Consider the following 19914-nt stretch of genomic DNA (forward strand, 5'->3'; position numbering starts at 1 on the left):
TTGTGGCAGGGTAGGAGCCTTTGTGAGTCACTGCACACGAAAGCTTACACCCTGCCACAAATTTTGTTAGTCTTTATGGTGCTAAAGTAAAGGTAAAGGTAAAGGTTCCCTTGCTGGAAAGCCAGTCAAGTCCGACTCTAGGGTTGCGGTGCTCATCTCCGTTTCAAAGCCGAAGAGCCAGCGCTGTCCGAAGACGTTTCCGTGGTCATGTGGCCGGCATGACTAAACACCGAGGCGCACGGAACGCTGTTCCCTTCCCACCGAAGTGGTACCTATTTAGCTACTTGCAATTTCTTGCTTTCGAACTGCTAGGTTGGCAGGAGCTGGAACTAGAGACGGGAGCTCCCTCCATCATGCGGCACCCGGGTCTCAAACTGCTGAACTACTGACCTTCCACAGCCTGCAGTTCAGCGTCTTAACCACTTGAGCCACCGCAGCTCCTTTTATGGTGCTACTGGACTCTTATTCTGCTGCTACAGACAAATTAACATGGCTACCCATCTTGACCTAAATAGTGGGCAGGTTTTTTTTGTGTGTGGGGGGAGTCTGTCTTTTACACGAGAAGGGGCACATGTGTGAGAGGTGCAAGAAACCCCCTGCCCTTCCTGCACTCTGTTGCTTCAAACGTTCTCCCCAGCTGGCTCACTTTTGTGGTATCACAGCCAGCGTTCCCTACAGTTTAGCAGTTCCAGCATAATTCCAAATGGGCATCATGGGAAGGCCCAACACTTTTAAAGCCAAGAATGCCACCCACTGTTTTGCGTTGCTTTTTTGTGATTTTGGGGGGTTCCGAAATGTTCAGAAAGGAGTCAGTCTGACTTCAGCTCCTGAGCCTATTGCAGACTCTTTTTTGAAGTGCAAGTGGTTTGCAATGCTGTTGCTGGTGAGTTTAGTTACCATGCACACCTTTTTATTTACGGATACCTCGTATAACAGATCTGAGCAAAAGATGGGGTCTTTATTTGCACATCTACTCCTTTCACGTAAAAAGTGGAAAAGAGTAGGAGTCCAGTAGCACCTTAAAGACTGACAAAATTTGTGGCAGGGTAGGAGCCTTTGTGAGTCACTGCTCTCGAAAGCTTTCACCCTGCCACAAATGTTGTTAGTCTTTATGGTGCTAAAGTAAAGGTAAAGGTTCCCTTCCTCAAAAGCTAGTCGAATCCGACTCTAGGGTTGCGGTGCTCATCTCCGTTTCAAAGCCGAAGAGCCAGTGCTGTCCGAAGACGTTTACGTGGTCATGTGGCCGGCATGACTAAACACCAAGGCGTACAGAACGCTGTTCCCTTCCCACTCAAGTGGTACCTATTTATCTACTTGCAATTTCTTGCTTTCGAACTGCTCGGTTGGCAGGAGCTGGAACTAGATACGGGCGCTCACTCCGTCATGCGCTCACTCCCGGGTCTCGAACTGCTGAACTACTGACCTTCCACAGCCTGCAGTTCAGCGTCTTAACCACTTGAGCCACCGCAGCTCCTTTTATGATGCTACTGGACTCTTATTCTACTGCTACAGACAGACTAACATGGCTACCCATCTTGACCTAAATAGTGGGCAGGAGGGTTTTTTTTTTTGTGGGGGGAGTCTGTCTTTTACACGAGAAGGGGCACATGTGTGAGAGGTGCAAGAAACCCCCTGCCCTTCCTGCACTCTGTTGCTTCAAACGTTCTCCCCAGCTGGCTCACTTTTGTGGTATCACAGCCAGCGTTCCCTGTAAGTTGAGTTAGTGTGAGCTAGCTCACAGTTTTTTAGCCTCCAACCCACACATTGCTGTCTTAGCTCAGGAAGGGATGGCTCCAGAGCAAACTAACTTATGCAGTAGCCAAATTGCTCTCTCGGAGCTTTAATGTCAGCAGCACACAAAGTAGAATTTTTGCTCACAAGACTCCACAGCTTAGAGAGAGCATTGATCACAGCTAGGCCTGGGGGGAAATGGTCACTTAAAATCCAGTCCTTGTAGAAAATCAGGGTACAAATATTTTCAAGGAGGAGGAGAGCTTGGAAATCCCCTTTGCGCATATTTAAAAAATACCCATAATGTACAAAAAAGCAGATGTGAACAAACATACAGTTGCCTCCCCCATGTGTAATTTGACCCTTTGAATCCCAGTAGCTTCTTGTGGAAGTTTTCTAAGTAACATAGATTAGAAAACTTCTGCTACAGTCCTTGCTGTTGTAGTGAGACGAACGAGATGTCAGTAAACAAAACAAATAGTGTCACAGGTTGGTAAAAAAAACCAGAACATCTGATGGGGGGGGTGAGGATAGGCAGGGAGGAATCTTCAGCGAATGCAGTCTTTGAGAACTCCCCGTCTGTTTGGAGGCTCACCCCAGTTAACTCTGCCCTCAGGCCACAGAGGCTTGGCGGACAGGCCTGTAGATTCTCTTGTGTTGTAAATCATCTCTTGTAGCCAAACCCATCTTGACCGTAAGGAGCTGAGCGTGTTGGGCTGAAGGGCCCCTGGCGAGAAGGTCTGTGAGAACAGGGTTCAGACAAGCCGAAAAGGAACACCGTCACAGCAACGCTAGGCAGGTTGGGAGTGGGGGGCAGGATGCCCTGGCCTGACAGACGATCGCTGCGTCTCTTGAGAAGAGAGCTGCGTCCAGACTAGTCTCGCCCCTTTGGGTACTACCTTTCCTCCCCCCCCCTGCCCCCGGCAGTACCTCTTTGTAGCCACGTCTCCTCTTCTCTATTTGGTGAACTCCCATCTTCCTCAAGACCCAAGTGGAGCGACGCCACTCCTCCCCCCTCCCCCCGCAGTGAGAGAAGAAGGGAAGAGCAGCCCCATCTCATCTCATTCGGAGGACTCCGCTCTTTCCTCTTTGTTTCATGGCTGTCCACCTCTTCCAGTATACAAGCGCGTTAGGGTTTGGGGGATGTTTTGCAGGAGAGAAAACACTTTCTTTCCGACATCGGCGCGAGCTGTATGAGGCGCACCTGCAGGTATGGGAGATTCCGACCCCTGCAAGTGACGGGAGCCTTGTCCTTTGTTCCCCACAGGCCATAGAGAAGCATCTCATCAGGAAGTCCAACGGAGGCCTCACTTTCATCGGGGAGTGGAAGAACGGGCACCTGGAGAGGAAGATGGGTCACCTCACGTGCTTTGCCGGGGGGATGTTTGCCCTCGGAGCAGACGGCTCCCGAGACGACAAGGCCGGGCACTACCTGCAGCTGGGAGCGGAGATCGCACACACCTGCCACGAGTCGTATGACAGGACAAGTAAGAATCCTGGCGGCGCCTTCACTTTTCCACCCTGGGAATCCTTGCCCCCGACCCCTTTCTGCTGGGGCCAACCGGCAGGGACCGAGAGCCTAGGAAAGCGGTCCGAGTGGGTACCAACTTTGTAAGAGATGTGTTTAGAGTTGGCTATTTGGACGTGAAGGGAGGACGTGGTGTGTGGATTTCTAAAATAAGACTTGATCTGACCAGAGTCCTCTGCTCAGGCGCTCGTGGCTTCTGGGATCTGTTGGTCTCAGAGACAAGGCTGTTAAATCCCACTGGTATATCTTGTATGCCCTGCCCAAGATAGCCCTCATCAGATCCCAGAAGCTAAGCAGGGTCGGCCCTGGTTAGTATTTAGGTGGGAGACCCCCGAGGAAGTCGAGGGTCGTTACGCAGAGGCAGTGGCAAACCACCTCTGAATTGCTCTTGCTTGGGAAACCTTAAGTCAGCTGTAACTTGATGGCAAAAAAAGAGAACAAATCCCATATGTAACACAGGATTCTTCCTGTCTGCTTTAAAACATCACCAACTAGACGATAAACAGAAAACTGCAGGTTAAACATCTGGTAGATAATTTTTCAACTTTCAGGTGAGGTGGAGCGGAATCCTCTATGTCCCAACGCCGTCGGACCTTTTTGTCTCCGCTCGCTGGCGTATTCATGCAAAAGTGCCAAGAATCTTGGCGCTGGCCAGGGACAGGGCAGGATGGTGCCGTTATCTCTGCCATACCTTTGTGGCCAAGATGGCTGCCTCGATCGCCATTTTGATTGAGAGTTGTGGGATCTTAACCCCCTAAATAAATAAGATTGGTTTCCCACATTCAGGCCGCTTCACGCAACAGCGGTTTTATAAGCAGCCGTCACTTTTGTACGGGAGCCAGTGTGGTGGGACAGGAATGCAAGTTGTGGGCCAGGAAGTGCCTTGCGCAAGTCTTGCCTTGGCCAGGAATCTGCTCAGCAGCTTGAGGCAAATCTCCATTGTCCCTCTCCTCTGTGGCATGAGAGGGAGGGAGTGGGAATACTAACAACAGATATGCCATCCAGGAATGTTGTACAGAGGACTGTGATAATTTGTACAAAGGAATTCTAATACTCCTAGGAATGCAATCCTTTGCACAGTCACTGCGCTCTAAGCCCATTGGAACCAGCGAGCTCAGGCTGGAGTAAGTCTGCATAGGATTGCTTAGTAAAGTGCTGCGTGTTCATATTGTTATGTCTGGTTTTGGTACCCATGGCAGCACATACTTGTGATTTGAGTACATAGTGATGAATGAGTGTTCATCTTGGGGGCGGGTTGCATTTGCGGTTGCAGTTATATCCACTTCAGTCCCTTTCTCTGTGTTCTGTATTCTCGGGGGGGGGGGCCCATTTTTAAGATGTTAAATATCTCCGCGCAGTTTTAGTATTGGGCTCAGGCTGTTCGTGTTGGTTCTTCAGGCTAGGGAAGGACTGGCCAAATGTGACAGAACAGCTGCAGATGCATCAGAAAGCACTTGCCCTCATTGGAAAGAAACCCGGGGGGGGGGGGGTCCATTTTTAAGATGTTAAATATCTCCGCGCAGTTTTAGTATTGGGCTCAGGCTGTTCGTGTTGGTTCTTCAGGCTAGGGAAGGACTGGCCAAATGTGACAGAACAGCTGCAGATGCATCAGAAAGCACTTGCCCTCATTGGAAAGAAACCTCGGTTTCTGTTTCACAAGTGTGTTTGATATACAGCAATTCCAGATAAGTTTGAGAGGTTAAAAAAGGGGTTCTTTTTTCTCATTTTATCTTCCCCGCCCCCGCAGCATTAAAATTGGGTCCAGAAGCTTTCAAATTTGACGGTGGCGTGGAGGCAGTCGCTGTGCGACAGAACGAAAAATACTACATTTTAAGGCCGGAGGTGATAGAAACCTATTGGTACATGTGGCGGTTCACGCACGACCCCAAATACAGGCAGTGGGGCTGGGAAGCAGCACAGGTAAGTGTTTTCTCTACAGGAAGGTCCAAAGATTTACAATTGAACCAGTCCAAAGGTTTACAGTCAAAGTACGTGAGGGACTCTGAGCCATTGGATTGGAAAGTGGCCTGTTTCATACAGGAAGAAACCAGAAGAACATGCAGGGAAAACGGCTTTACTGTAATATCAAACAGGTGGCAGAACTAGAAGAAGAGAAGAAGAGACTGGATTTATACCCCGCCCTTCTCTTGGAGTCTCAGAGCGGCTTACAATCTCCTTTCCCTTCCCCTCCCCACAACAGACACCCTGTGAAATAGGTGGGGCTGTGAGAGCTCTTTCCAGAACTGCCCTTTTCAAGAACACCTCTGACAGAACTGTGGCTTGCCCAAGGTCATCCAGCAGCTGTAAGTGGAGGAGTGGGGAATCGAACCCGGTTCCCCCCAGATTAGAGTCCGCGCACTTAACCACTACACCAAACTGAGGAAGGAAGGCTCAGTTCCTATCTTCCTTTCCCGTGTCAATGGGCCAGATGTCACAAAACTTTCACCTATATTAGAAGAGTGTGATTTGAGTCCAGTGGCCCCTGAAAACTTTGACTCTCAATAACCCTGGAAATCTTGTTGGTCTTTAAGGGGCTGCTGGACCAGAGACAGACATGGCTGCCCACCTGAAGCTATACTAGAAACGTACACTGAAGTTTTTAAAATTCTCCAAAGTAACAGAAAACAGGTGTTGGTATGACAGTGTAGAGTACGTTCATCCAGCCCAAGACGGGGCTGTTCTGTATCGAGCTTCTTTCTGTGACTCTGCCAGCTAGGAGATATTGTAACACAGGGGCCCTCAGTCTGTGGCTTGTGGAGAGCAAACTTCACTAATGCCATCAGCTGACAGAACGGCAGGACTGCTGCGCTCCATGTGTGCCACCTCACCAAACACACACATTGCAATAAAATAAGGCACCACCCATTACTATTGAATGGACAACCTTTTAAATTGCCGGCATATCCTTGAGCTTTACTTCATTTGCTGTCGTCTTGCTCGCTCCCGGGCAAGGCGCCCGCAGCTGAGGCAAGATGCCAAGGCTACGTTGCTTCGTGCCAGGGAGAGAGAGGGCAAGAAGAGGGCTCGGGTTTCCACCGGGGGCCCCCGGGGAGCCAGCCAGCCCCAGCCACATTGTGAGGGCGGGCCTCACACGAAGGCCGTGTGTGCCTTCCATTCCGCTGTCCGCCTTCTCACTCTCTTTCCCAGCAGGAGACACAGCAGCTCAGGCAAGAGAGTGAGATTGTCAAGGTGGCTGGAGGAGAGCTTCCTGGCCATGGAGAAAAGGGGAATAAACCCACCACCACCCCACCCCATCACCACTGTGTCCAGCATTAGGGATGGGCATGAACCGAGGAAACGGAGGTTCGTCCCGGTTCGCGAGGTCCCACAAATCAGGATGAACCTCCCCTGCTTCGCGAACCGGTTCGGTTCATGGATCTTCCTTCCCTCCTGCTGGCGGTGGCTCCCCGAGGCCAGCAAAATGGAAGGGGGGGGGACATCTTGCAAAAGCCATTTAAATGGATTTTGCAAACAGGTGAAGTCCAAGCTAAGTTCAGCTAAATGGATGCAAGCCGTTTCAGCAACCCCTCTCGCTCCCCTCCCCGCTTCCCACCACGATACCAGGGCTCAGGACACAGAAGCAAGCTATCAAAGCATCTCTCTGAAAAACATCCAAGCCACCAGCAGGGGTCACCAGAAGTTGCCATGACTTCCAGGTATGCAAGCACACGCTTGCACGCGCGCACACACACAAATACCCCTCCCCCCAAAAGGGGGGATGAGAGGGATTGTTGAAGCGGCTTGCATCTGTTTCAACCTGTTAGGCTGAAATAGATGCAAGCCATTTCAGTGATCCCTTTCTAATGGCCTTACCCACTTTTTGGAGAAACACAGCAGGTGCCACGTGGGGGTGTGTGTGCTCACGAGAGCCACAGGTGGTATGCCAAAGAGCCACAGGTGGTTCCTGAGCCGCCGAGTGAGTACCACTGTCTTAAGAGCTGGAACGCAACTCTGACCCTCCCAGGTTGCGTTACTTAGATTGGAAGTGTAGGTTCAGCTGGCACGTGGCGAAACAATTTTTTTTTTTTAAATGCAGGGAAGTATCTCGGTATCCCCGAGCAGGGTGAAATGGAATAACCCCAAACTACACCATGTGATTCTCCTGATTATATGGTCCATTTCTAGGCATCGCCGTTTGGGTTGTGTGTAGACCCCCATGTAGTGGCTGTTGAATAAACTACAGGACTCCCCCTATCGACATCGAACCTGTCGCCCAGACAAGCCCACTTCTGCCGGGAGAGTTGCTATTATGTTATCAAGGCTGAGTTGAGATGTCAGTTGGGCTAGGATTGGTGAGACCCAGTTCAGACCCCCATTTGGGGAACTCACGGGATGGCCTTGGGACAGTCGCCCTCGGTCAGCCTACGTCCCAGACTAACAGAGCACCCCCCTCCTTCCAGACAAAATGTTGTCATCTGCTCAGCTTCCAGACTGGTCCAAGGATCCGTGATTTCTGGAGAGGGCTCTCTCCCTGCCCCACAACTACCACCTAGGACCCTTCAGTGGCACCCGCCTTTTGGTGTATTTGCTCATCAGGCGAGGGGATCTGTTTATTCCACCTTGGGAGATCTCCACATGGAAGCCTGCCCCTGCTTTGGCTTTAGACAGTGTTCCCGTTTCTTTGCAAGCCCCCTTGAAGACAGAAAGGTGGTATATACAGCATCTAAATAGATAAGATACAATTTATTTAGAACTTTAGTTGTAGATTTTTCCAGGCTGTATGGCCGTGGTCTTGGCATTGCAGTACCTGACGTTTCGCTAGCAGCTGTGACTGGCATCCTCAGAGGTATAACACAGAAAGATGTGAGAAGCAAAATGGCAGGCAGGTAATTTATATCTACTCAGGAAGGTGGGGTAGGGCTGAGACATCATCTTGTTTCCCAGGCTGTGGCATGCTAATGGAGGAGCTTTCCTGAGGAGGTTCATTTGCATATGGATTAGCCGTTGAAATTCTAATCTTATCTGTAGTGCTGTTGTAAAATGTAGAGCATTTTGTGTTTTTCAGGACTGGAAACCGTGCCCTATTTATTTTTAAACTCTCTTCTTTCCTGTTGAAATTGTGTTTATGTTTATGAATTTCAATGGCTTCCCTGTGTAATCTGACATGGTAATTGGGCGTGTTGTCCAGCCTTTCAGTGTCTTGGAATAAGATACTGTGTCCTGTTTGAGTTAGGCTATGTTCAGGCACTGCTGATTTTTCAGGTTGTTATACCTCTGTGTTATACCTCTGAGGATGCCCGTCACAGCTGCTGGTGAAACATCAGGTACCACAATGCCAAGACCACGGCCATACAGCCCGGACAATCTACAACAACTAATGAACTCCAGTCGTGAAAGCCTTCGACAACATATTATTTACAACTGATGGTAAACTGCCTTCTTCCAAGAAGTTCAGGAGTTTTGGGAACTGAGTTCCACATTCAGTTCACAAAAATGAATTGGTTATTTGGGGGCTTTATTACAAGAGTAGCTAGAACAAGCTTGTATCTCGGAAATAATTTCTGTGCGGCTGTTCTCTGCATAGCTGCAGCAATTGCCGAACCGCTTCCTTTTCACACAGTGGCAGATGTCCGAAGCTGCCTCTTGTTTTTCACCCACTGCCTCTGTGGTTACGTCAGGCTCCAGGCTGTGATTAAACTGAAAGCGTGTCCATGAGACCCTGGCTGGAGCTGCCTGCTAACCAGTGTTGTCTCCCGCAGGCCATAGACAAATACTGCCGCGTGAGTGGTGGATTTTCCGGGGTCAAGGACGTCTATTCCTCGGCTCCCACGTACGATGACGTGCAGCAGAGCTTCTTTCTTGCTGAAACACTAAAGTAAGCGAACTTTTCTTCTCGGCGTCTGTCTGAGGGAAACGGTGGCCGTAGAAGGGTGACGTGTCTCCGTAAGAACGGTTTGTTTGTTTTGCGCAGTCAGTAAGCTGATGGAGAGGACAGCTTTTATTAATACTGGTAGATTGTATTCATATTGATCATTCCCAGCAGAGAAGACCACAAGCGCAGGATGTAAATACAAATACACCGAGGGCAGGGCTGTCCCGTACACTGCCAGAATACACGTATCGCAGTAGAACCAACAATACTAAAGCTTTGCGTGCAGGTTCTAATCCATGACAAGGGAAATGACACCTGCCAGCATACGGCTGTGAGGAGGGGAGAGAAGGCAAAAATAGGACTTCTGTGATCTGTATGGCTGGATGAGGGTTTGCTGTTTATGTTTCCGGTTGCAAAAACAGTAAAGATAATAAATAGATCTGTATGGTTGTACGGCTACAAGGAAGACAAGCTGAGGGATTATTGTATCTGTCTTCCTTGATCTTTCACTCGTCCATCATAGCCTACCCGAATTTGGGCGGGGGGGAACATAATGTTGCCTGGGGAAAGGGCAAGTTAAAATGCAGGAATTTTGCAGAATTTGTCACACGACTGTTGTTGTCTTTAAAAAATGCTACAGAAGTACCTCTTTGGGTCATGAATATATCCCCAATATTTCATGCGTGATAATGACGTATCACCAGTTGAAAACCAGCTCTCTGGTGTGCTGAACCTGCCGCAAAGGGGCCCCTTGTTTGGAAAATGGAGTTCTTTTGGTATTTCTGAGTTTTGTAACTAAGGAGATGTTTCTTTTTAATAACTCTGACCCTCCCCTCAATATAGTCCGGTAGCACGCCTGCAGTTTTGTTATACAGGTGTAATAGTTAAACTCTCTGGGGCACTGTTCTGCTTCTTTACCTGACGGGCACCGCGAAGTCGCTTGAAAGGCTCTCAAATGAAAACCCTGCCATTTCTGTTCTGTGGTGGCAATCCAAAAAACCCAAGCACTCACCAGTGGGGAATAGCGGGGTTTCTTGGAGATGCCTACCGTAACTTTCCTATGTTGGTTTTAATTTAAAAATCTGAACTGGGAAAGGGACTGCATCTTCAGCGTCTCCTGTGACCATGTCAAAGGACCATCTGGGGGGGGTTTAAATCAAGGTCTTGGACACCATCTCAAAGGCCACCATGGGCCAGGGGTGGTACCAAACAGCAAGTTAAGAACCGCTGTGACAGAGGAGCTGTTGAGTTAACAAGGGAATGCGGAAGCTCAAGTCCGCATTTCATTCTGGCTCGTCAACTGATGGCAGAGCCCCAAGCATTGGCTGTCCATATATACTTACGGTTACACAATGAGGCCCCGGGGGAGGGGGGGACGACGACAACGGACAGTTTTTGCAGTCCAAGCCAGTGATCAGGTTAAAGTGGTGACGCCGTGAGCTGGATTCTGTGCAGGGCCAGCAGAAGGCTGCGCCGGAGGCAGATCTTCCTGCCTCTTTTCCCCGTCAGCTGCCTGCGGACCTCAGAACCGTGATGCTGAGAGTTTGGGTGGGTGGGGGCTGTGGATGAGGAGCCGTAGGAAACTGAGTGAACCGTCCCCTCTCCTCCTCTCGTGCCAAAAGGAGCATAGCTGGTGGGGCGGACGTATGTGCGCATGTGATTCCCCCCCACTTTCTTAGTGCAGCTGCCTTTGTTGCATGGTGTTTTATCTCTGTGGGGCTCCCAACTCTTAGTATTGCTTTTTCTGTGGCACCAGGGGAGCTGCTGGTGGAAGGGGGAAGGCAGGAAATGCCCCCACGCACGCCAACACCTTGCTCTGGCACCCTAAGGAATCCAGCCCTTTTGTCTTTAGTCCTTGGAATATTGCCGCTCTCGTTGAATCGATTTTTTTTCCAATTGACTAATTGGGCAGCAGGTTTATTTTGTATTGCGTCAAGCACGTGCCAGAGCTGTGGCCCTGGATGGTGGGCACCACTCTAGAGGAGCCATTTCCCCTTGGGCTGTAGTCAGGGTTGCCAGGGTCGGGACATACCTGGAGATTTGGGGGGTGGAGCCTGAGGAGGGTGGGGTTTGGGGAGGGGAGGGACCCCAGCAGGGTATAATGCCATAGAGTCCACCTTCCAGAGCGGCCATTTTCTCCAGGCGAACCGATCTCTTTCGCCTGGAGATCAGTTGTAATAGCGGGAGTTCTCCAGCCGCCACCTGGAGGGGGGCGGGAGTCACTCCAACCTGTTCTTCTCTCTCCCGTGTCCCCAGGTATCTGTACCTGCTATTTTCCAATGATGATCTCCTGCCTTTGGATCACTGGGTTTTCAACACAGAGGCTCACCCCTTACCTGTTCTACATCTAGCCAACACGACACTTTCAGGACATCATGTGTATCGATAGAATCTATTCCAGGACAAGGACGAAAGACTTCGTTTTAGCGGTGTTTTGTTTACATGGACCACTTTGGACCCTGGAGGCTCGAGAGAAGACTTGGCCTTTTGTTTAACGGACCGAGTCCTCCGAACGAAGAGAGGACCCAAACTGCACTCTTCAGCATGTAGATAAATGAACTGGGGGGGGGGGGGGGGGGCGGGGGGGGAAAATAATTATATTTTATACATGACCAAAACAATCTACTGCAGTACGTGCCGGAAAGAAGAGACCTTGAGTGTCTGCGACCAAGAAGGTGGAGCATGGCGTTTAAGGATTCGGAAGCCCGGGAATGCGTTTCCGACCCACAGGCAGGCAGGAGCTGCAACCGCTGCGGGAAGGGATCTTTGCAGGGAGCGGTCTCCTGCTTTGAGGATGGGGTGGGGGTTCCTGGGTTTTTTTTGTTGGTTTTTTTTTGGTTGTCATTTTGCTTTTTCTTTCGGCGATGGCATGAGCAAAAAACTGTGGCAGGCGGCAGAAGCGCACGACTTGCACCCAGCTGTGAAGATCCCTCGACTCCACTTTTGACGTTTCAGTCAGCCATTCCCAGTGCCTCTCAGACCCCTGGCCTCTTTTTAAGGACAGCGATGGTACCAATCAGACTTTTGCCCTCGTACTGACGTTCACCGGTCGATAGAATACGGAAAGGATCGGCAGCATCCTCTCTTGTTCTAGGATTTGGAGAGCTCCTTTCACAACAGAGTGGCTTCCTGCACCGCATTGGACAAAACTCCCCCCTCTTCACACACACACACAAACACACACACACACACACACACAAAACAGTCCTGCCACTTAGTTGAGATTCCCTTCCAACAAGACTGCAATAACGCACATATGTCTATGAACCCTGGAGTTTCATTCAGCTCTCACTGTTTTTTAATTTTGTACAGCGTTATAAAATTGGGTGTCCGTTGTGAACCCCGAGAATCGGACAACTGTTACCTGGATGTAACAGCGCTTGCTTTCGGATCTTGTGTAGAAGGAAAAGTTTGTCAGCTTTCTCAAACACGCACCCCGAAGTCCTACCATTTGACCAGCAAATGAAGGTCAACATGAGACCTCCATTGGCCTCTTCTGGTAGAGATCTGATAAACAGGAATTTGAGAGAGAATTTTAATTCATAATGTGTTCTCATTAATCCCAGTTTATTGGTAACAATTTGGTTTATAACTGCTCTGTTAACTCCTTAAAAATTGACATGTGAGCTCCCTTTCCCACCCCTTTGATAAATGAGAGCCATCTGTTTTTTCCTTAGCTGGATCTTTAAAGGTCTTTTGTGAATATGTACACGTATGCTGGGATTTGGATTTCTGGTAAATACCAAGAAGCATTTATTTATTTTTCTGTCAGTACTCATTCCTTTTAAGGGAGTGCTGGCATCCGTAAGACTTAGGGGGAAATAATATGACGTTGGCTAAGGTTTTTTTTACATCCTTTGGGTCATTACTTTGCTTCAAAGACACACAAGATCTGCTGCCGAGCAAATCATGTCGTCGGTAACCGTTAACATACGATCCAGTTGTAGTGAGAAGGATGGAATTCTGGGTAATGGGCTGAAGTAGCCCCCGTTTGCATCGGTGCGCTCTCTGCAGGCTGGGCCTGTGGAAAGCAGCCTGCAGCACAGAGAAGCCTGGAAACAGCTGGCCAGTTGTTAAGACATTTGCCATAGGTGTCTGGAAGGGATCAGCTTCTCTGTCTAGTCACTCATTTTCTCCCTGGGTCATCCAGTCTACTTTTTTTTAACTGCAGTCTGTTTTCCAGAAAATGTCATATTTTCCCAATCCCCCCAACAAACACAGAATTCCAGACTCTACCCAGATCTTTAAGCGAGGTACGCAGGGGACGGATATGTGCAATTTTAGGTGGTATCATCCCAGCTGTAGAATGGGGGATATTTTAAATTCAAAATCTGAGCTGCTGTGTCTAGAATAGGTCTGTCTGTGAAGCGGTATCGGATTGGATGGCTGTTCTTTACGTGTTATCATTGAAATCAGTGGCAAAACTCTGTGTGGTGTGTGACGTAGGTCCAAAGTGTCTGCTTTGCCAAAGAGTAATGTGTGGAAGGCAGTGAAAAAATGGGGCCCAGACTAAATTGGAACGGGGCTTCCGGCTGCCTCTTCTGGGTATGGAAGCAGCGCGTGCCACATTCAGGATCCTTGTATGTAAAAGTGCCACCTTACTGCTAAGTTCTCTTCTTAAATTGTCCTTTTCTGTATTTCAGTAGAGCTCTGTCTTAACGGCGCTGTCACGATTAGGGATGCTTACAGAACTCTCCCCGTCTGACATCTGGGGCTTCCAAATGACCCAGTCTCCTTTGCAGAACCAGCCCCAAAGCACTGATGACCCATCAGTCCTCCTTTATTTATTTTCATATTCTGTTCGAACCACAGTACAGGTGCAATTCACCACAATTTATGCTTGCTGCTTCTCTCCCCCCGCCCCAGCCAGTATTGGTGATCAAAGGCACACAGGTGCTGGGTGCATTAATTAAAACGTGTAAAAAGAAGTCTTGATGCAATAGCGCGATGCACATGGGTGTGTTGATCGGCACAAAAAAAGAATTCCAAGGCGACGGATGGGACTGTGCCACAAGATTCCCTTTTTCTTTTTCTTTTTTGTGCAGCGCTCTGTGTGTATATAGGTAAAGAGTGAGGGGAAGGGTTGAAAACTGGGCAAGCTGCAATTGAGCCAATTGTGGAACTAGTTCTAATGTTCCGTCAGGTTAAACGGGAGGGGCCTGGCAGAGCTGAATGCGAAGGCAAAGCTCACCCACAGAACGGTGAAACGGGATGTGCTCACGAAGAGTGTCCATCCTCCTCCTCCTCCAGCAGCAGACAGCGATAGGAAAGGGGGGGTGGTATCCCATCAGGCCTCGGGGGGAGTGTTGGTCCACCTTGTGAGAGAGGTGGAGAGAAGCCACACACAGCGATGCCCCTTACAGCAACATCCCTACCCAAAGACGGCTGTAGTCAGAGTGGGTGGAAGGAGACTTAGCTTGATATGGGAAAGGGGGGAATGAGAAATTTCCGTGGAGAGCTTTCCCCTACGGTACAGGAGAATCCGTGGCCGTTGTTTACATAACCCCCAAAAAATAAAACTTGAAGTTCAGAATTACAACTTAGTACCACACTCAAGTAGGCGGCGACTTGAGTGTTTTTATTTGCTGAGAGAACTAAACGCAGACTGCAGTGCTTTCCTAGCATCGTTCAGGCTAATTACCTGATTAGCAATTAATGACTTATGGCAACTGCATCTGTTCCATTCCAAAGGAGTGGTTTCAAATTAGGTTTTCCACTCTTGTTATAATTGCTAGTCATATGAACCTTGCCTTTGGTTGCCTCGCTCCTCTGAGATTATCTGTTTGTATCAAGGGGGCTGCGGGAAAGCATGGGGTGCATCTCCAAGTTCTCTTGCATTCCTCTGAAACACCCCCCCCCAAATAACCCCACAGGGTACCTGCTTTGCTTCTACAGAGAGAAGCAAGGAAGGACAGAGATGAGAGAGGAGTTGAGACAGCATTACACAGAGTCGGAAAGAGGAAACCCAGACGACTTGTGCTGTAGTGCTAACATTATTGCATCAAGAAACTGCTGTTTGCCTTCATTTCCTCTCTAAGGCTCCAGGGGTTGGTGGCTCGGCCCTTATGTAATAAACTGCAGATAAACATCTACTTAATTGAGTTTGACTACAGTAATTTTCCCTAGCTGGAATGTCATCCCTATTCCTTCCTTGCAAGTTACTATATGTACTGCCTACAGAGAATAACTCTCTGAAGTTGAGCTCCTTCCTTAATTTGGCTGAAGTGAGCAGCGACCACAGTACTACTGAGCAGTTGTTCCAGAACAAAATTATGGCCACAAAGGATGGCTCTTCTGGCTTCAGTTGATGCATTTCTAAAATGTGAATAAGCCGAGGGATGAATGCACATACTATTACTTGTTTGTTGACTGCAGTTATCACTTGATAGCATAAAGCTATGAAAATACTGGCACTGGCCACTACTGATTCACAGGAGCCTAGCGCAATGATGCACATATGATCAATTATAACAATTTGTTTAAATAATTTAGGAACTCATCCAGAATCTAGCTGTATGAAGGGATAAATTGCTGAGTTGAGTTTTTGGTTAAAGAAGAAAAACCAGGGTGTAAGTTTAAAGATTCAACAAGGCTAGAAAGAAACAGTTAAGGGGGTTTTTTTGCCTTTAAATTCTGCTGCTGCCATTTGTAGTTTTTACCAGGGGTAAATATTTCAAAGTGGATCTTTGTATTTGGTTATTTCCAACTCTTGCATTCTGACCAAAACCCAGTCCTGTCTTGGCCCATAATTTTACAGCAAGGCTACTTCCCCTCCAGATAAAACCATGAAAAACTTATTGTTTCCTTAGCATGACCTTAATGTGGGATATCCACAGAAAGCATCATTTGTGGAAGCCAGTTTACCTACACGTGGGTATCCAGTTCCTGCACTTAACTGCTGTGCGCTTGTGGACTGGCAGCTGATTGGTTGAGCTGGCTCTGTTGAAAAGCCGTGTGTTTGTTGGAAGTGAGATGTCAGTTCTTCCTGTGGTGGGCCGCTTTTACCTGCAAGTCAGCACTTGATGGTGTAATAAAATGTGAATCAGGCTTTAAAGTCCCTGCGGAAGGGAGGTGCACCTCGGCCTTCTTTCTTGTGGTGGGCCGCTTTTACCTGCAAGTCATCACTTGATGGTGTAATGAAATGTGAATCAGGCTTTAAAGTCCCTGTGAAAGGGAGGTGCACCTCGGCCTTCTTTCTTGGTTAGCCCAAAAACAAAGCATGACTTAGACTGAGCTGCAGAATGTTTTCTTTTTAAAAATATATATATGCTTTTTAACACATGGACTACCAGAGCTCCAGTTTAATAGTCAACCAAAAGCAGGTTCTCTAATCTGCTCATCCTGTTAAATTATGTCGCTTTAAACAAAAATATCAACAGATACCCCCCAGGACCTTTCTTTGGAATTTCATTCTGGACCGTCCCTTGAGAAGAGCTGGAAATGTAGATGTTTATGGTCTTAAAAGGGATGCCCTTCTCCTTAGACAGTGAAAATATATAACTAGTTGAAATAATACACGCACACACACCCTTCAGCAACTTTCTCACACGTTTAAAAGCCATAAATATCTTGGACATCACTCCTCCAAGAGAAACCTGGGTTTCCAGTGAGCACAGACCGCGTTTCGCTGACCACTCCTGCTTTGGGCTAGGCGTTTATATACACACTTTTTGGACTGCTGTTCTAACTTTACAGAGGCCAAACTGCTCTTCTGCCTTTTCCAGGGCTAGCGAAACCTGCCCTTAAAATGGCAATCACTGACAGCTGGTTTGAACCCCATTGTACGCTGCAGAGGCATTTGGCGGGGCTCTCCGTGGGCTCAGGCACTAACCCTATTGCTGGGTCGGGGCTTTCCACGCTATTAAAAAACCCACACGGATGGTTGTTTTAGTGGGGAGGTACCTGGGTAGTGGTCAGAAGCTAGTTCCTCCTGCATCTTGCCGGCAGATGATGTTTTTAACCTGTGTGTGCTGGGTTACCACAAACAATTCATTGAGGAGGAGATCTGGCTCAATATTATGGCTCAGGTGCCAAGACGGTAAGCAGTGCGGTTGCTGATAACCACTGGCCGGGGTGTGTGTGTGTGTGTCACTCGGCTGGTTGAGTCGATCTGTCTTTTAAATGTCGTTCTTCATAGGGGGATGTTGACCTGTCGTCTGGCCTCTAGTCCACTTTCCTAAAATTTATAATTATTTTTCTTCTGAAACATTAAAAAAGGGCAAGACGTCAGCCTTGTGGACTGGGAAGCGTCCGGCTCTCTCTGAGCTGGCAGATCCTGCATATGTAATTTTTAAAGGTTTAAAAAGAATATTGTATATAAAAATAAAGAATGTCTTTAAAAGAAAATGATTCACTGTATCTCAGTCTGGCCACCGTTTTTTCTTTTTGCATGAGAATGGACAGAGATCCGCTGGGGAGCGGTGGGGATGGACTTCATTCATCTACAGTGTGATCCTGTGTGGACTTAAAAAGGTAAAGGTTCCCTTGCTCGAAAGCCAGTCGAATCTGACTCCAGGGTTGCGGTGCTCATCTCCGTTTCAAAGCCGAAGAGCCAGCGCTGTCCGAAGACGTTTCCGTGGTCATGTGGCCGGCATGACTAAACACCAAGGCACACGGAACACTGTTCCCTTCCCACCGAAGCGGTACCTATTTATCTACTTGCAGTTTCTTGCTTTCGAACTGCTAGGTTGGCAGGAGCTGGAACTAGAGACGGGAGCTCACTCCGTCTAAACCCACTGAAATCAGTAAGCATAGGGTTGCATTATTGGATGAGTAACTTTCTGTTAGCTCCTCATAAAGCTCACTAGCCTAGTGATGCATAGAACTTAAATTATACTTGCAGAAAGGTTCCAAAAGTTCCCTTGGATCCGATCCCCCCCCCCCCGCTTTTTTGCAGCCCAGCAGGGCATAACATTTAGAGCAGGGATCTCTGTCATTGTGTCCATGGGCATCATAATGCCAACACCTTTCCTGGGGCCCACCAGGTGTTTTTACAAAGTGGCCAGGGCCAGAATGGGCTTATTTGTATGTATTTATTATTTTTATGAGAGCCAGTTTAGTGTAGTGGTTAAATGTGCGGACTCCCCACTCCTCCACTTGCACCTGCTGGATGACCTTGGGCAAGCCATAGTTCTGTCAGAGCTGTCCTTGAAAAAGAGCACTTTCTGTCAGAGCTCCCTCAGGCCCACCTACCTCACAGGGTGCCTGTTGTGGGGAGGGGAAGGGAAAGGAGATTGTAAGCCACTCTGAGACTCCTTTGGGTAGTGAAGGGCGGGGTATAAATCCAATCTCCTTATGTATGTATTTTCTGTATTTTTTTATTTTTATGTATTCATTATTTGGACTTTAGGGCTGCCCTTCCCTGCTCAGGGCAGTTTACATTAGAATGGAACAATAATCTAGAATAAATTAAAACCGGTAATAAAATACAGCACAGACAATAGATAGAACGGGCTAATCCAAGGTGGCGAGAAATTTCGACACAAATTGCAGCCTCCCGTAGTCTCCTGAGAACTGGGGAGGGGGAGGGGGAGACCCAAGAGTGCCGGACTACTTAGTGTCCCATCGCTGTCCTCAACCAAATGCCTGGTGGAACATCTCTGCCTTACAAACCCCTGTGGAAAGGTGGCAAATTCCGCAGGGCACGAATATTCTCCGGCAGAGAGACCCGGCCCTGGCCCTGGTTGAGGACCGCCGGGTCTGTCTCTGCCTGGAGACAAGGCTTCTGGTTTTGGCACTAGCGGTTTGATTGGCTGTGCAGATTTTAAAGAACGTTGCTTTGGCAGCAGCCGGCACCACAGTGCAAGGATCCGTACTGTGTGCCTGGAAGGGAAGCGGCAGCGGCCATTGTGTGGCTGGCTCCTCCTATCGTGGCAGCCATTTTGTGGTAACGCCCACCACACCATGTCAGCCTTCCGTAGGTGCCTGCAGGCTGGACAAGGTCAGGGGCCCCTGGTTTAGCGGATTGCACTGGGATTGGGGAAGCCCTGGTCCAGACCCCTGCTCACCTTGAAACGCACCGAATGACTCTGGACCAGTCGTTTTCTCTCAGCCTGTCCTATCAGGGTCGCTGTGTGGGTCAAAGAGAGGAGGGACGGAATTTTAAAAAACGCTAATGAAATAATCTGACCAGCCATTCTATCTGCCACTAATTAATTGGCTGATTCACCAAATAGTTTTTATCCACTTTAGCTTCAGTAGGATTGACTTCCGTAAAAACGTGTAGGATTGTAAGCTTTGCTTGTGGGACTATGTGAAGATGTAGCCGAAAACTATTGTAAACCCAGTTTTCCAACACAATCCTTGTTATGTGGATTTACATTACTGAAATAGTATATTTCCTTTCTGGAAACACAGCAGGACTCTGGAGGTAAAGCCTTAAATGGATTCTGATTCTTGTGGATTTTAAAGGTTGCCCTGTCTCCTCAGTGGGCTAATCAAGCAGCCTGTCATTATTGTTCCACAAACGGTGGCTCACGTGTCCCAGGCCCAAAAGAACACCACGCGTGAAGTCCAAGTGAGGAAGACAAGCTAAAATGTTTATTGCAATAAACAGGAAAACAATTCTAAGCAATAAATTGCCTGCAAAATCAAACTGCTTCCTGAATCTAATAAGGAAGGACAGAAGGTTATATACCCAAATGGTATAGACAAAGGTAACAGCATATAGAAACATTCATCAGTTTGGTGTAGTGGTTAAGTGCACAGACTCTAATCTGGGAGAACTGGTGTAACAGGCCGGATTAACCCCCCGGCCAGAGTAACCCCGGGGTTACTCTGGCCTAGCCTAGAATAACCCCAGAGGGGTTATTGAGGGGTTATTCTGGCCTAGGCTAGAGTAACC

The 19914-nt window shown here is 48.4% G+C and overlaps 1 protein-coding gene across 1 annotated transcript in view; it reads left to right on the forward strand.

The window, feature by feature from the left end:
* Positions 1-11601, forward strand: part of MAN1A2 (mannosidase, alpha, class 1A, member 2) — a 71424-nt gene extending 59823 nt beyond the window's left edge. The window contains exons 10-13 of the mRNA XM_015416458.1: positions 2999-3218; positions 5007-5179; positions 8959-9074; positions 11328-11601. Of these exons, the coding sequence (XP_015271944.1) occupies positions 2999-3218; positions 5007-5179; positions 8959-9074; positions 11328-11460 (642 nt within the window). The 3' untranslated portion in view covers positions 11461-11601. The remainder of the gene's footprint in view (positions 1-2998; positions 3219-5006; positions 5180-8958; positions 9075-11327) is intronic.
* The last annotated feature ends 8313 nt before the right edge of the window (positions 11602-19914 follow it).

Source organism: Gekko japonicus, unplaced genomic scaffold (assembly GCF_001447785.1).
Source record: "Gekko japonicus isolate JY-2015 unplaced genomic scaffold, Gekko_japonicus_V1.1 scaffold2148, whole genome shotgun sequence".
Classification (NCBI taxonomy): Eukaryota; Metazoa; Chordata; class Lepidosauria; order Squamata; family Gekkonidae; genus Gekko; species Gekko japonicus.